The 18,236-nt window shown below is 37.8% G+C and overlaps 1 protein-coding gene across 2 annotated transcripts in view; it reads left to right on the top strand.

Annotated features, from left to right (window-relative positions):
* Positions 1–18,236, top strand: part of LOC122812915 — a 739,345-nt gene that overhangs the window by 314,696 nt on the left and 406,413 nt on the right. For both annotated transcript variants that reach the window (XM_044084968.1, XM_044084969.1), the window contains exon 7: positions 685–720. In XM_044084968.1, the coding sequence (XP_043940903.1) occupies positions 685–720 (36 nt within the window). The remainder of the gene's footprint in view (positions 1–684; positions 721–18,236) is intronic.

The raw sequence follows: 18,236 nt of genomic DNA, 5'->3' as shown, positions 1-18,236 counted from the left end.
ATCATGTCATCCCAGACAGATACTGGATCCCCTTAGAATGATACCAGAAGCTTAGCCAATTGTTGAAGTCAATCATTTTGTCCTTGTACTGTGGTATCATTGTGGGTGATGGCATATCAAATTAATGTATTATTTTTAACCAAATAAACTAAACCTAATAAAATTATCTTACCTTACCTAAACTTCTAATTAAAATGCATATGGCTGTAGAATTGTGAGTGTCCTGACAGCGTACCTCTCATCTTCTTTGTTCAAGAATTCTGGACAATGCCAAAAACAAAGTGGGGGAGTAACAAATAGCCAGAGTTAGGGATACTTTTTAATATTATTCCAGTTCACTTAAAAAAAGGTAATAGAACAATATGTTTTGCATCAGCTTGTATTTTCTGAACAGTAAGAAGTTTGAAACTCTGATTTATTGACTGAGTATAATCCTCAGTGATTTTCCAGAAAAATCATAAAAATTCATGAAGGACAGGGCAAAATGTGAAGCAAAATCAAGAACCGTCAGCAAAACTGAGAGGTATGCCTGACAGTTATGCCTGAAATAAAAGATATTATTTTGTGCTTACTGTTTACTGAAGGTATTACAATTAAAATTTAAGGTTTTCATTTTGCTGTCAAGTTTATTAGGTAAACAGAGGTTCTAAAACCTAATTTTCAATGTTTTTCCTCACTGTGTAGAATTCCAGTTTCTTAGACGACAGCTGGTTACTGCCGGTAAGAGTTAACTTACGTAGATTTATTCTTACTGTAATAATTATCATTATTATTATTTTTTATTTACTGCTATGCTTGTGAGCCTCACATAGAACTTGCTCATATTTGTTGTTATTGCAAAGCATACATGTTATGTTGCCTTATGGTGTCTGAAGTAGTGGTATATGGTACACTTTTGCTACAGTGGTTTTGCTTGATCTTAATTCAGAGTAGATAGGGATGGAAAAGGGGCTGTACTTTGGAGGCTTTCTCTGGTTTATTAATAGACATTATGGTGGACATAATGCTATCAGAATTTGGTTAAATTTACAGGAGTTTTGTAAAAAAGATAATAGAAATGCTGGCTTATTCATAGTGGCTTTTAATAAAGCATTTGAAACCGTCTTTTGACCCTTCTTATACCAGGTGATGCAGTTTTATCATGTTCCAGATTAATTTATTGGTTGGATAGCAGTTGTTATACAAACCCTACAGAGAAATATATTCAAATGGCATTTTATTCAAGTTTGTTACATTACGCAAAGGAACTAGACAAGAAAGACTCTTGTCCCTACTGCTGTTTATACTAGCGGTCTCTGTTATTGACTGATATCTCCAATTTAAGTTCACATCAACTTGTATACATTTAAGATGGAAGTAACATCCCCTTACCCCTTAGTTTGCTGCAGATTGCATGATTTGGCTTAACCATCTTTCCATGCAGCTGGATTTTATTCCTAATGTACTTGATGCCCTCTGTAGCAGCACAGGGCTTAGATTTAATAGGAGCAAAACAGTGTTTCTTCCCCTTATCACCTGGCATACACACGATGAAAGCGCCACTTTCCCAACTCCCCACTCATATAGTGCAAGAGATAGTATACCTTGGAATAACTATGTTGGCAAATATGACTAGAAAGGTCAAAGCTAATTTGAAGCTTATATTAGATACCATGCAGATCATATTTGCTAGGTGAAATAAGCTGTGTTTACATTTTCCTAGCAATAACCAATCTGTGAATCTTGCTAGGAAGATTCAATCTGTGAAAAATGTTTATTCTACTGAAAACTATATCCATACTGAGATATCTCCCCCATATTCTCTCCTTACATTAGGAAAGCTCAGAAATTAATGTTTGAATTTATCTGGGATGGCAAGAGACCACAGGGAAGTAAGGAAAACATGTCCATTCCTGTCAGACATGGTGGCTTTGGTGTTTTTGATTTAATAGGGCATGGTAAAGCAATAGTTGGTGGTTCTTCTGAAAATTAAGAAAATCAACCAAGCCAGTATGTTTTTTTTCTCTGATCTGTCTGTGATCCATTTCAAATTTCAACATACTTTCCTTTCTTTAGGGTATAGGACCCTGGTAGCATAGATCTGTAGCTTGAAAAAGTTATCACGGATACTATAGGCAAGGATGAATACTCCCTCATAATACTGTTATATAGTGACATCAGGGTATTTTGATTGATAATAAACCAATCTGGTGGGAAAATTGCATAGAGGCTGGGGTGTATTTCATAGAGGATATATGGGATGATTTATTGCGGGTTATGCATAGTTAGGAACATATCGATTTCAGTTTCCCATCCCTGGTATTCCACTAGTGGCAGTTCTTTCAACTTGAAGCTTGTATTACTTCGATCAGGAAGCAAAATGGTCAGAGGGAAATGTCAAAATGATCCCCTAGATTATAAATATGGTGCAGATTAGAAAGAGGGAAAATGTAAATTGGGTTTGCTGTATAATATATTGATGAAAGACTGTAATGCAGCAGTATTTCAAACTTAGTTAAGTGGAATGCGATGCTAACTAACCATCATTCCAAGAAAGACTGGACTAACCATCTTTGCAGTGTATGGGACAATAGATGGTCTTTGTTATCCCGAATCAGCTTCATTGATCTGCTATATCAGTGGTGCAGAGCACCCATGGTTTTGTAACAGAGATTAATATCTACACATGACATATTTTGGCATTGTCATCAAGTAAGGGCAAACTGTCTTCATTTAATTTGGGAATGTTTATGAGCTTAGAGACTGTGGAGTGGAGTGCTGAATGGTATTGTATGGGCATTATATGATCAAATGCCACTTCAAACATTTCTGTTTACTAATTGGAGTAGCCATAACTCCCTGGACTGCACTATGTTTCATTGTACTGCTTGAGACTAGCAGGATATTTTTGATGCAGAAGCTAGATGGCAGTTAGATCTAAATGCCACTGTTCCACCTGGGCTCAGTGATCATATTAGCATTAAATCAGAGCTCAAATTTAGGGCTTATAAATTATAATGAATTTGTATTCATTTGTTTATATACTAACACCCTTACAATTAGTAACATTTGATTTGTGGGATAGTAGTTGTACCATCTATATTTGTTTTATTTCAGCCTATTTATGTACATAGTATATGTTTTTATGTGTCATGTTTTTATGTGTTTCAATGATATAACAATATCCTTAGTATATCATAGGGCAATATATATTTTTTATATATTTTTTCTATTGCATCTACGTGACAGTATTTTTAAAGTAATGTATATAGTATGTTATTATTTTTATCGTTCATTTCATCACTTTCTGCATTTGGAATTTCCACTTTAAGGACAGATTATTTCAATTATTGGTCACCTGTTTATCTAATTATGATTAAGGTTTTTATATTTAAGTGAGTGTTTTGCATGTAAGTATGGTTCTGATGAAGTCTATTGATGAAAGCGCTTAACCATTTTTTCTGTGAATAAACTGTGTTTCGTGTTGGAGGACTTTGGCTGTGAGGTGTATTTTGTATTTGGATCGTTTGGCAGTGTTACACCTGTTTTGGCACCGTTTTTTCTGTTCTGTTTGATTCAGAACTGTTGTTTCAACACTTCAAACATTTCTGTTTACTAATTGGAGTAGCCATAACTCCCTGGACTGCACTATGTTTCATAGATTCTGTCAAGATAAACTGTCAAATCATAGCATTAGTGTTAAAAAATGTGTGAGTTTTGGAACGTTTACACATAATAAGTTAAACAATGAATAAGTTCTTCGGTCCCTAGATATGTTTTTTTTCTTATGTGCTTACAATTCTTGAGTTATATAAATAAATAAATAAATATATCTATATATATATATATATATATATATATATGTGTGTGTGTGTGTGTGTCTATATATATATATATATATATATATATATATATATATATATATATATATATATATATTATGTGTGTGTGTATATATTTATATATATATATATATATATATATATATATATATATATATATATATATATACACACATACATACATATATGTGTGTGTGTTTGTGTATGGTTACCTATTAAAAGATCGACCGGCTGAAATATCATACACCATATGGTCGATATTTCAGATGATCAATCTTTCCAAAATGTTAAAAAAAACAAAACAACAAATAAATAGAAGATGTTACAGCAGAGGGGGCAAGCCCCCCAGCACCCCCCTACTTAAATATACCACCCCCGAGATTGCGCTATACTGACAATACAGTGCGGAACAGGAAGTTTGTATTCCCTGCTGTAGCACGATCTCGGAGTTGGTATATAAGAATGATACCGCAGTATAAAGAAAAAATGATCAATTTCAACAATTGGATAAGCTTCTGGTGTCATTCAAAGGGGATCCAGTGTCTGTCAGCCTGGGACGACATGCTCGACAGGCCTCATTGCTTCGCAAGAGACGGGTTGCACCTGTTACCCCTAGGCTTTCGAATACTGGCCAAGGCTCTTGCTGACCCCATAGTGCCTTTTTTAGGCAAGGCTCAAAAGTCAAACCCACCTTCGTAAACAACACAAATAAAAAAATGAGGGTTATGCTACTCAATGCCAGGAGTTTAAATCTCAAAATGCATGTGCTCGAAGCACTCCTCAGTATGGAGAACGTCGACATCTGTGCAGTAACTGAAACCTGGTTTAAGGCTCCACAGAGCACCCCAGCACTACCAGGCTACAACTCGTACCACACATTCCGGCCACAGAACATGGACCAAAACACAATTCATCAAGGATACCTACACCTCCAGGTTAGTGGCGCAGCATGATACCTCTGAGATCATTCATGTGCAACTAACATCAGGCAAATCTGCAATGCAAATTGTGGCCTGCAACAGATCACCCTCCATGACCCAGGACCACCACTCCACCTTTCTGGAGACACTGAAAAACATAAAGGTCCTACCTAACACCCTGATATTGGGTGATTTCAATTACCCTACCATTAACTGGGAAAACTACTCAAGTACAAACACCCAGGTCCCGCGCTTCCTGGAATTTATCAACTCAAATGCCCTGGATCAGCTGGTAAACTCCCCTACCAGAGGTGAAAACATATTGGACCTGGTCATCACCAACATGGGCGACAGGTGTTCCACACCAGAGGTTAACCTGTCACTGGTTAGATCAGACCATAACTAATCACTCTGGATGTCCACACCACACCACCTCCAACCAAGGAAACCACAGTGAAAAACTTTTCTATAGCAAACTTCACCTTACTTAAGACAGAGGTGGTAAGTTTCACAGTCCCCACACTAAAGGATAACAGTGTCCAAGATGCAGGAACCTTTACAAATGCACTCTATGAGCACCTACAAGGATGCATGGATCGTGCCATCCCTAGCAAAACCAAGACTCACTCCCCTAAGAGAAGGAAAACCAGTCTGGTGGACCCTTGCCATAAACAGGCTATACAATAGAAGGAGGAAACTAGTTCAAAAAAAAAGCAAATCCCAAGAAGGAAAGACATCCCTGATCAGTATCAGTAAGGAACTAAGGTCCCACATAAAATCCTCCAAGGCTAACTTCGAAAGAAAAATAGCCACGGATTTGAAAGATAACCACAAAGCCTTCTTTAGCTATGTCAAGAATCTAAGTGGCAACTCACAGATATGCTCTGAGCTAGTGCAAAATAGCACAAAATATACTGAACCTACTGATATTGCCAACATCCTGGCAGATAGATTCAGTGCAAACTTCACCCCCCTCACCTCCAAAAGGGCCCACAACAATACCGGAAAAGTGTAGTGTCCCGGAAATCACAGACGCACAGGTGAAAACAGCCCTTTCAAAAGCCAAAAGCACAGCATGAATGGGGCCAGATGGTGTCCCAGGCTGCATCTTGCATGAACTACAGAATGAACTAATGCCCCACCTAAACACACTGTTCAACCTCAGCCTCTCCACAGTCTACATGCCCATAGAATGGTGCACAGCAAGGGTTCTTCCACTCCACAAAGGATGGGCCACAACTGACCCTGGTAACTATTGCCCCATAAGCCTGACTAGCCTGGTCTGCAAGCCTATGGAGCGCATCATCATGGAACTCATTAACAAAGACATTGGGAACCTCCAAACACTTGACCTGACCCAGTTTGGCTTTGTTAAGGGCAGCTCATGCCTACTAAACCTGGTTGACTTCTTCGAGACAGTCACAAAGGCCATAGATGAGGGGAAGGTAGTTCACACAGCCTACCTTGACCTCGCCAAGGCTTTTGACACCATTCCCCACTTGGGAATTATAAAAAAACTCACCAGCCTGAACATAAACCCCTACGTCACGAGATGGGTTGCCAACTGGCTTACAGACAGAACTCACATGGTAAGAATAGCGGGCTCCCGGTCCGACTCTAAACCAATCATAAGTGGTGTCCCACAAGGCTCGGTCCTGGGACCCCTACTGTTCAGCATATACTTCTGAGAAGTACAGGCAAACACAGGAGGACTATGGCTAACCAAGTTCGCCGATGACTGCAAACTGGGAGCCATAATTGACTCTCCGGCTGATACGGACATTCTCCAAAAGGACCCTACTGAGACGGACACCTGGTGTCAAAGTCATGGTCTCAAGCTGAATGCCAAAAAATACATAGTCATCCCATTTGGGAAAAACAAAACACCCATGAATTACCACATAGGTGGCAGCCCCCTTAATACAGAAGAGGTAATAAGAGATCTGGGGACCCAGGTAAATAGTAATCTCTCCTTTGACAATCATATTGCCAAAGTAATTAGGAGATCCTTCTATGTAGCCCATCTAGTTACTAAAGGGTTCACATCTAGAAATAAAGAGGTTATAGTGCCCCTCTACCCGTCACTCATCAGACCCATCATAGAGTACAAGCCCCGTTTGGGATGTACCTCACAAGACACTTCCAACAGCTGGAAAGACCACAAAAGTACCTCACCAAGAGGATTACTGGTCTCAAACATATGTCCTATGCAGCCCGACTGGAAAAACTCCAGCTGTACTCAGTGGCATATCGCTTACTCATAGGTGATCTCTGCCTGACTTACAAAGCCATGTCCAACGCAGAAATGATGGACATGCTCCACCTAAAGAAATCCAAGTCACTGCGAACCACTCGCTCTAGTGAGCTAAACCTCACCACAACAATAAATATAACATGCTTGATGGATAGATTCCTGTCACAGAGACTCCCCATGCTTTGGAACAAAATTCCTAACTACATTAGGCAGAGCCCCTCACTAGCACTCTTCAAGAGAAACCTTGATGAGTGGATGGGTAACAGAAAATACACCCCTGGGATCCCTTCATTGGTTCTTCTTGACAGAGGCTCAGTTAATTAATCAATGGAGTGGCGAAAGCTGACACACTCTGGCTAGGCTTATAAACAGATAGCCTAGTACCTAGCTATGAACCTATATATATATATATATATATATATATATATATATATATATATATATATATATATATATATATATATCTATATATGTATATATATATATATATATATATATATATTATAATATATATATATATATATCTGTATGGGTCTACTTTGTAAGACTGAAATCCCACTTGCCCGACTTTCATAATGCATAGACAAAAAAACAACCGCATATCACCAATCTCTTGGAACACTGACTTTCCACTCCAGGTAAGTAACCACTTGGCCTAACAAAAAATAAATTAAAAACAAAGCAAATTAAACCCACCCATGTGGGAGCCCCCCCCAACTAAATACACCTACTCCGAGATCACACTGCCGCAGGGGTTCATAGATACATAGGTAGGTACTAGGCTGTCTGCCCGAGGGCATTTATAAGCCTAGCCAGAGTGTGTCGGCTTTCGCCACCCCATTGATTAATTAACTGAGCCTCTGTCAAGCAGAGAAAATGAAGTGATCCCAGGGGTGTATTTTCTGTTACCCATCCACTCGTTAAGGCTTCTCTTAAAGAGTATTAGTGAGGGGCTCTGCCTAATGTAGTTAGGAATTTTGTTCCAAAGCATGGGGAGTCTCTGTGACAGGAATCTATCCCTCCAGCATGTTCTATTTATTGTTCTGGCAAAGTTTAGCTGACTAGAGTGCGTGGCTCACAGTGACTTGGATTTCTTTAGGTGGAGCATGGCCATCAATTCTGAGTTGGACATGGCTTTGTAAGTCAGGCAAAGATCACCTCTGAGTAAGCGATATGCCGCTGAGTACAGCCGGAGTTTTTTCAGTCAGGCTGCATAGGACATATGTTTGAGGCTAGTAATCCTCTTAGTGAGGTGCTTTTGTGGTCTTTCCAGCTGTTGGAAGTGTCTTGTGAGGTACATCCCAAATGGGGCATTGCACTCTATGATGGGTCTGATGAGTGACGAGTAGAGGGGCACTATAACCTCTTTATTTCTAGATGCGAACCCCTTAGTAATTAGATGGGCCATATAGAAGGATTTCTTAACTACTTTGGAAATATGATTGTCAAAGGAAAGATTATTATCTACCTGGGTCCCCAGATCTCTTATTACCTCTTCTGTATTAAGGGGGCTGCTACCTATGTGGCAATTCGTGGGTGTTTTGTTTTTCCCAAACGTGATGACTATGCATTTTTTGGCATTTAGCTTGAGGCCATGATATTGACACCAGGTGTCTCTCAGTAAGGCCTTTTTGAAAGATGTCCGTGTCAGCCGGAGAGTCAATTATGGCTGCTAGTTTGCAGTCATTGGCGAACTTGGTTAGTCATAGTCCTCCTGTGTTTGCCTGTAATTCTGAGAAATATATGCCGAAAAGTAGGGGTCTAAGAACCGAGCTTTGCGGGACACCACTTGTGACTGGTTTAGAGTCGGACCTGGAGCCCGCTATTTTTACCGTATGAGTTCTGTCTGTAAGCCAGTTGGCAACCCATCTTGTGACGTAGGGGTTTATGTTCAGGCTGGTGAGTTTTTCTATAATACCCGAGTGAGGAATGGTGTCAAACGCCTTGGTGAGATCAAGGTAGGCTGTGTGAACCACCTTTCCCTCATCTATGGCCTTGGTGACTGTCTCGAAGAAGTCAACTAGGTTTAGTAGGCATGATCTGTCCTTAACAAAGCCGAACTGGGTCGGGTCAAGTGTTTGGAGGTTCTCAATGTCTTTGTTATTGAGCTACATGATGATGCGCTCCATAGCCTTGCAGACCAAGCTAGTCAGGCTTATGGGGCAATAGTTACCAGGGTCAGTTGTGGCCCCTCCTTTGTGGAGCGGAATAACCATCGCTGTGCACCATTCTATGGGTATGTAGCCTGTGGAGAGGCTGAGGTGGGGGGGTAGTTTGTTTTGTAGTTAGTGCAAGACACAGCCTGGGACACCATCTGGCCCCATTGATGCTGTGTTTTTGGCTTTTGAAAGGGCCGTTTTCACCTGTGCTTCTGTGATTTCCAGGACACTACACTTTTCCAGTATTGTTGTGGGCCCTTTTGAAGTTTGCACTGAATCTATCTGCCAGGATGTTGGCAATAACAGTAGGTTCAGTATATTTTGTGCTATTTTGCACTAGCTCAGAGCATATCTGTGAGATGCCAGTTAGATTCTTGACATAGCTAAAGAAGGCTTTGTGGTAAGGGGCAAAGTTCAACATGGTCGCCAAGTGGTTACTTACCTGGAGTGGAAAGTCATTGTTCCAGGAGGTTGGTGATATGCGTTTGTTAGCTTTTTGTCTCAGCATTATGAAAGTGTGGTAAGTGGGATTTTGGTCTTGTAAATTATATATATATATATATATATATATATATATATATATATATATATGTGTGTGTGTGTGTGTGTATGTGTGTGTGTGTGTGTGTGTGTTTCTGTTATAACAGAACCATCTCTGGGTGCTCCGTTTTCCTCCCAAATTCCAATGGCATGCAATAGGTGGATTGGACACTCTAAATTGCTTGTAGGTGAGAGTGTGTGTGCGAGTGAGTGGTACAAATGAAATACCATGGCATGGCTAGCCACCCAGTGTTGTAAACCTTGGCTCAAGATGATTGTCATAGCTGAAGTGGCACCCTACCCCATGTGCAAAATGGTAAAAGGGGTTGAGTATGGATGTATGGATGAATGGATATGGTTCTGTTATAAGTTTAGTTGACAATATGTTTTGAGTATTTTTACTGTGCTGTTTTGAAGGTTTAAATAAAGTTTTGTAGCCCAATGGTTTACCTCCCAAATTTATAAAGCTAGTAGTTCATTCACTTATTTTTATCACTTTCATAATAAAAAAAAAAATTACCAGCAAAAGCACTGTGCCTATTGTGTGAAAGAGGCGCATATTGTTCCTATTTACAAGGGAGGCTCATCAACTGAATCAAAACATTTTTTTTACCCAGTTTCTATCCTAAACATATGACAGATAATGGAATGTGTTATGCATTTACAACTGGTCACCCACACAAAACACAAAATTCTACATATTTCCCAGCATGGTTTCTGCACGTTTTTTTTTTTTTTTTCATTTAACTCAGCAGTATTGACACTTCTCAGGCTAGGTTTCTTAACATCCTCACAGATTAATAGCTTAGTAACTACCTGTGATTGTATAAACCAGTTTTGTCAGAGAAAAGCTCGGTAATGGGAAAGTTATTTCAGGCCTATTTTAGACTTATCATAGGTCTTTGAATCCATCAGACAGTCTTGGTTAATAAACTGCCCAGCCAGTTTGCTCACTAATACCATCAACCAGTTTCATAAGTACTTAATAAATACAAAATTCAAAGTGAAAGTTGAGAAAAAACGTTTTATGGAATGTTTATTTATTTTTTTATTTTACATTTGTTAACCGGGCTAGTCCAACTGGATACATGTCCATTTTCAGTGGAGGCCCGGGGAGAAAAGCTCCGCTAACTACTACTTAACAAGTTAGGAATATACAAAATTATACAATAAAATGAAAACATTTGCTTTAAACCTCTTACAGGATGTATAGACATTTGAGTGCAATATGAGGCTTAGCAGGTGAATAAGTTTAGATACTTTACTTAGTTACAGTATTACTACATTATACATAAGTAGCAAAATTTAGAATTATGTCTATTTATAGAGGGAGGGACAGAAACATTTAAGAAGTAGAAAGTGTAGTATGCTAGAGTTAGGAAGAGGAGGAGAGGGAGGTCAGAAGAAAGGAAGGAGGGAAAATGGTTAGCAAGAATACATAAAGGAGTTCCTCAAGTTCTCAATTACTTTTTAGTCTGTATGCCAACTCATTACCCAAGCACTGTGGCAGTTTATCTGTGATTCAGTATACAGATGGTACAACTTTACCTGCTACCACCATGGAAAAGAAGGTAAAAAGCTGTAGGTAGGCTTTTGAGTTCTGAAAAAGTGCATGATTCTAAAGGCTTTCTTAATCTGCAGGGATAAATTAAAATTAAAATTAAACCTTACAATGTTTATATAAATTGACATTGTCCAGAACATTATCGCTTAATCAAAATATTGGGGAATATCATTTCCAAGGTAAGTGTAACAGATGGTTTTCCTAGACTGATTTTTAATTGTTATTCTTGTGCCAATTCTCAAACTTATTAAATACACTTTGAAATGTTTATGCATTATCAGTATTTGTAATGATTTTCATTAATTTAAAATTGTCAGTGAATGCTACATCCATTGGCATTCATTAATTTTTAATATCCAAAATGGTATATTCAGTAATAATAGATGCATAAATGAGATTTGTGGAACTCCTGAAAACATTTTTCTCCTTAAGAAGATTAATCCTTTATTGAAATTCAAAATTTTTTGTTGGAACTAGTTGGTAATCCTTTTTATCATGTAATAATTAGTCCCTAAAACAGATAATCATGTATCAAGTTAAGTACAGGCAAATGCATTGGCAACAGTTACCTAAAACACATTATGGCTTACTGGTCCATAATTTTTAGGATTCGGTCTGATATCTCTTGTATAGAAAGATAATGTTATTCTTCTTCTATAATAATGGAATGTAAGAGTTTTATTATTTCAAAACAGTGTAAGAAACTTCTCTGTGTGGAAAATGTTCAGTCCATAAATCTTTAGTTAATCACTGTATATTAATCAGATCAGACAATAGTAGTAGAAGTAGCGTACTTAAACTCATCTTAAAAAAAAATAATAAAAAAATATATATAATTGTACAGAATTACTAAATATTCAAAAGTAATCCAAGCAAGGCAGGCAGTCTGTTTCCAGCCGAAAATCCTTTATTAAGTACACAGACAAGCAATCCAAGTAAAACAAAAATAGAGTAATAGTTTCTTCACAAGCTTTCTAAATGTATATATATATATATATATATATATATATATATATATATATATATATATATATATATATATATATATATATATATATATATATATATATATATATATACTTTTTATCAGCAAGGGAGTGGTTTATTGTGCTGTAAAACAAAGTGTTATTGGTGCACATGTTAAATTAACATCCCTTCCCCCATCAGTGTGACATTCGAACTGGTTCTGCCTTACTTAGTAGCTGTCATAATAATAATACAACCCTTATGTACTTTAAATAAAATTTATAATGATGTGGTACCTCTTATTTAACCAGATTATTAAGTCTGTGATTTTATCCAAGACAATATACTTCATGGCTCGAAATATATCAACCTTAGTCCATTTGGCAATCAAAAATATATATAAATATATACATATACACTTTGCATGTAAAAATAAATTGTAGAAATCATATTCTATTTTCATAACCTTTTGTTAACAAAGATCGATTTAGTCCTTCTAGACTTCTTCAGGTCTGTGTGCAATAACCCTAAAAACTATCTATAAAAATGTTGTTGTATAATTAGTTAGTATTGCTATTACACATCATTTTGAATAAAGTGGAAAAAGAGAATCAGAAAAAGAAAAAATAATAATAAAAAAAAGTTTATGTTGATGGAAACAAAATATACACTTAAATTACAACTAATTTGTTTAACCATCTGGTAGAATAAAATAAAATTATTCATGTAAACAATGTGGCAATTTTCTAAGTTCCGGTACATTTTTAATTGAACAGTAGTAGTTTACTCCAGGCTTCCTAAAAGAGTTCAGTTTTAATTGCCACATGAGTTCATGTTTGTCCAGAATATTCGGGATGTCTCCTTCAAGATCATCCATGTCTGTGCGATCCAGGATCTGGAACTTAAAACCTGTGTGTCTTTTATGAAGAGAAAGGTGTTTGGCTAGTGCATTACTTTTACATCCAGAGCAGATTTTTTTTTTTACTTAAGATGAGTTTGTTTGCTACTTCTATAACTTTTGTCTGATTTAATTAATATACATTGATTAACTAGAGATATATGGACTTAAAACCTTCCACACAGAGAAGTTTCTTACACTGTTTTGTTTCTGGACCCACTATACTTGCTTAGTGGCTTGTTTTGAGACTTCGGGGATACCACAGAGATTGCTAGTTTTGTTATTTCAAGATAAATTCATATAAATAATAGGGATTTTAGTACATTGTCCTTTAGATTGTATATAAACTCACTAGTAATTCACTTACTGGTACTTTTTAAATCTTATATAAAATGTAGTAAACTTTAACTTAGCAGAATTCATTTGCTGGCATAATTAAGGGAGGAACTACAATATTAGAAGAACTAATACCAATTTAATTAGCAAACGTATGCTGATACGGAATGCCATCTTTTTTGTATTAAAGTATATTTTTACAGTAAAACTATTAATGAACACTGCAGATTTCTTTGACTTAGTATAATTGAAGGGCTTTACTGTTGCTCACAGTACCTAGAGCCTAATGGTATTCAAAACTGCTTCTAGAATTTCTGATAATCTTCTTTTACAGAGTTCATACAGCTAGGAATCTTTTCTGATGCAGTTTTTGCACATACTTTTTTTTAATATTAGATTTCTATCACCTTGCTTTGAATGTAACCATTTCCCCTCCTCAGTGGCTGATCTTCACCAACTAACCCTCCCTCAACACCAAGTCTGGTGGCAGTCAGGCTTCTGTACTCTGGCTTTCTCTTCATACATCTTTCCTCCATCTATCCACCCACAATTTAATTTCACATTTCTGTTTTTCTCTTAGACTCTTCTCCTCGCTTCACTCCCCAATCCAAATTCCTTCTCAGCAGCTTAACTGGCACTCATGGTCAGCTATAACCACTCTCAGTGTTTACACTCTACACCATCAGAAGCACACTAAAATAATAATGCTAATCTCAAGTTGTTTCATGCCCCATTGCCGTCATTGTCCTAGCAGGCTGCCTCATCCTCAGAGATAATATTCCAACAGATTCTAATGTAATTGACATTAACCATTCTCCAGCTGCATGCAACCTTCTCATTCAAATACCCTACCTCCTCCTCCATTATTCAAAACTGCTTAAATTTACCTCTCACATCAGAAAATACCTTAAATCCATTATCTTACACTTTAAACCCAAGCTATTCACCGAAACCCTGACACTCCTCAAGCATGAAATCCTCTTCTGTACCTCACCGCACCATCATCCAACTCCCATGCCATTTTTAATAATCCCTCAGATAGCAAGAAGAACCTCACCTTAGCCTGCATAAACACATTCCACATGTACAACAAATGAGACATGCTCAAAACACGTATTGCCTTAGAAAACCCCCATATTCTAACCATATCTGAGTCATAGCTTAAAGACAAGTACTATCCATCAAACTACATCCATTCAAAGTACATCATGCTAAATGACACAAAGATCTGGCACTAAAATGGGCAGTGGTGTTTTACTCTTAGTCAACAAGACCACTCCCTTCACATTCTAACCCACAATAAGGCCAAGCAAATTAATGAGAATGCCCCTAAATAGATAAAAGACAACCTTACAACAGGTGGTCACACCCACCTTATCATTGTCTCACTATATATTCCCGTCTAAGTATGATCAAAGACACACTTTCAAAAATATTTCCCAAAGAGCACCCTAAAACCACTATTGTATTAGGACATCTCAACTTCAGTGCAAATGGATCTGAGCTAAGACACCTCAACAAAATGTTACTGCTGTTCATCCTAGAACAACTGTCAAAGAGCTCACCAGACCCAACCCTCAGTCAGGAAAACATTCAACTTTGGATCTTATCATTACAAATATAACCATCCGATGCACTGAAATTAATATCTTATCAAACTCTATTAGTGACCATTACCCATTTTTCTTTTCGTGGTCATTTAGAATATTAAAATTCCCTCTCAAGGTAGTCACTGGGCATGGGTTCCATGATCATAAGATACCCAAGCTAGGCCTTCACTTGAATAGTACATATTGGACTCTTCTTTACCTTCTAAATGATCCTACAAATTTACTCAAATTCTTCTCTAATACAATCACAATAAATACACGATTCCTTATTTCCCATAACTACTAGAATGACATCAAGCTGCTCATGAAACAGAGGGATACCACCTGAGTAAACTGGAAAAAAAAAACATTCCAGAGAGTGAGTTAAACCAAAGTTAACCTCTCGCTGTCTCTAGGAAAGCAAACTAGGACTGCTACCAACTCAGCCAAATTCCTCTTCTTAAGAAATAAGCAATCTGCTGCTAGACACAATCCCAAACACTTCTAGAAGGAAATAAAACAAGTGACAATGCAATTCAAAAATCCCTGTCTTGTACAGCACTGTACTGCTAATAACTCAAGAAACAATACTGCTGAGGACTACAAATCCTTCCTTATATCTACAGTCAAATTAAATTCAAACTCCTTTCCTTGACAAGCCCTTCTTCAAGACACCTCAGACCACAATCTGTATATGTACACCTTAGCTGAATATGCAGTTACCTTACATTTCTCCAAGATCTCCACTAAGAAAAGTAATGCCCTGTCAAAAAGCTTAAAGTGTACCTTTTCCAAATTCAGCTCCCTTCACCTACCTTCCTTATGAAAAGCAGTTGACAAAATTGCTATTTATTCAATGATTCACTGACTTCATGATGTGTTCTTGTTGAATTAAAGCACTCCATTATCATCCCTCTCCGCAAGGTAACATATATATATATATATATATATATATATATATATATATATGTGTGTGTGTATTTAGCCTACTGAATTTAATCAAAAGACCCAGATGTCAGTGTTCAAAATGTTGACAACACAAACACTGACACAAAACTATGCATACACTAGGCAATAGCCTTGGCACATACAAAATTAAAACTAACAAAAAAAAAAAAAAAGACAAGAACATTGTTTTCTGCAGGGGGCATTTATGATTATATCATACTAGAATGACAAATACAAATATCAACATTAAAAATATTGAAAACAGTACACCACAGCAACTAGCATCAACAACACAACTGAGCAACTATAATATATGTACAAATGCCTGCAAAAAGACACCAATAAAGTTAAATCAAAACTAAACAAATCTCATACCAAATCCAAACAAACACAATAGACACAAAATAAATACAAATCCTATATAATGGTTTATTCACACCATGAAAAGCATCTGAATACTTAATCAGCATTCAGTAATATAGTATCTACAACTGTGACTGCAGAGCCAAGAGATACACAAAACTCAAATCCTCATAATTATTGCTATGACTTACACGATAATAAGTGCATTCCTCCTTAAGAAGCTGAGCAGATCTAGGTGAAATAAAAGGAACATCACTCCAAACAGGCACCAGATATTATATGCATAAGACTGCTCCCTAACTAAAGCACACATAGTTTTGTAAAAGCTGTTGTACACATACCCAGAAGGGTCTATAACACGTTGTCAAACTTTTAAAAGTTCGAAGTTCATATGGTCGACACCATATGATCGAACTTTTAAAAGTTGATGGCTCCTCTTCTTTTGGGCTGAAAATAAAGGAAATGCTCACCAGGTGTGAACAAGAAGGCAAGAACTTGTCTGCGGTTGGAGTACATTTTTCACTGCTACTAGACCTTTTCTCAAAGGTCAAAAAGGTAGTGGGAAAATGTGGTTCAGAAAATTTCAAAGGTCTTACCAGGACACACAAGGTGAAAGTTCCCCCAGAGACAGAGGGGGGAACAGTAATGGAAGACACCACCCTTGTGGCTGTGGAAGCCCGCAGGACCAGGGCTCTAGAGAATCTTGCTTTGGGAGACCCTTCCAGCGCTAGTGAAGGAGTGCCCAATTGCTTGCCTCTGGAGGCAGTCGGTTGTCTTGGCACAAAGAAACTTGGCTAAAGATAAGAAACAATAAAGGGGTGCAGGACATAATATCCAGTGGATATATGATCCCCTTTACCTTTCCTATCCCCTCAAAGTGGTTCAAGTGTTCCGCACAGTCAAAAGCAATAAGCAACAATAGAAATCCAAACTTTGCTAAGAAAAAGAGTCATCCAAGAAGTTCCCGCAGACCAGAGAGGATCTGGAATTTACTCAAGATTTTTTAGTTCCGAAGAATACAGGGGACTGGAGGCCCATTTTGGATCTCAGCAGTCTAAACAAGTTGGCAAAAAAGACCAAGGTCTGGTAATGACACTGCAGTTGATACTTCCATTTCTGGAAAAAGACAATTGGATGTGCTCTATAGACCATCAGGAGGCATACTACCACATTCAAATGGACAGGTGGTCCAGGAGGTAATTGCATTTCAGGTAGCCAGTCACTTCCAGTTTCGAGCTTTGCACTTTGGTCTCACTACAGCCACCAGAGTGTTCACCAAATGTATGGCAGTAGTAGCGGCTCACTTGAGGCAAAGGATTCCGTGTTTTTCCATACCTGGACAACTGGCTCATAACCGTCCTGCCCAGGCATCATTTGCTCCAAGCAAGGAACTATGTCATTCAGCTCTGTTCCTCTCCAGGTATTACCGTGAATTACAAAAGATCTGTACTACAGCCATCTCAAAGTTTGGTTTTCATAGGAGCAGACATAAACACAACCACAAAAATAGCAAGACTTCCACAGGACAGAGTAGATGACCTCAGTCATCCTGTGAGAACACTAATAAAGAAATCAAAAGCCCCTGCAAAACTAGTTCTGCAGGTCCTACGAAAGATGGCTGCATCAATCGTACTGATTCCGCTAGCTTGCCTTCACATGAGGGTTCTTCAGTGGTTGCATTTTGCACAATGGTCAATCTTGGAACTTCCAAGTATCCCACAAGATTATGATAACCAATGCCTACAAAAAGGATCTCCAATGGTGGATTCATTTAACTTTAGTGTCTCAAGGCTGCCCATTCACCCCCCCCCATCCTCTGGCCATGATGACCACAGATGCTTCCCTGATGAGGGGGCATTTTCTGGGAAAGACAGTTCA

This window comes from Protopterus annectens, chromosome 10.part0 (assembly GCF_019279795.1).
Source record: "Protopterus annectens isolate FY-2018-M chromosome 10.part0, PAN1.0, whole genome shotgun sequence".
NCBI lineage: Eukaryota > Metazoa > Chordata > Ceratodontiformes > Protopteridae > Protopterus > Protopterus annectens.
This window is presented reverse-complemented; position numbering and strand designations above follow the sequence as displayed.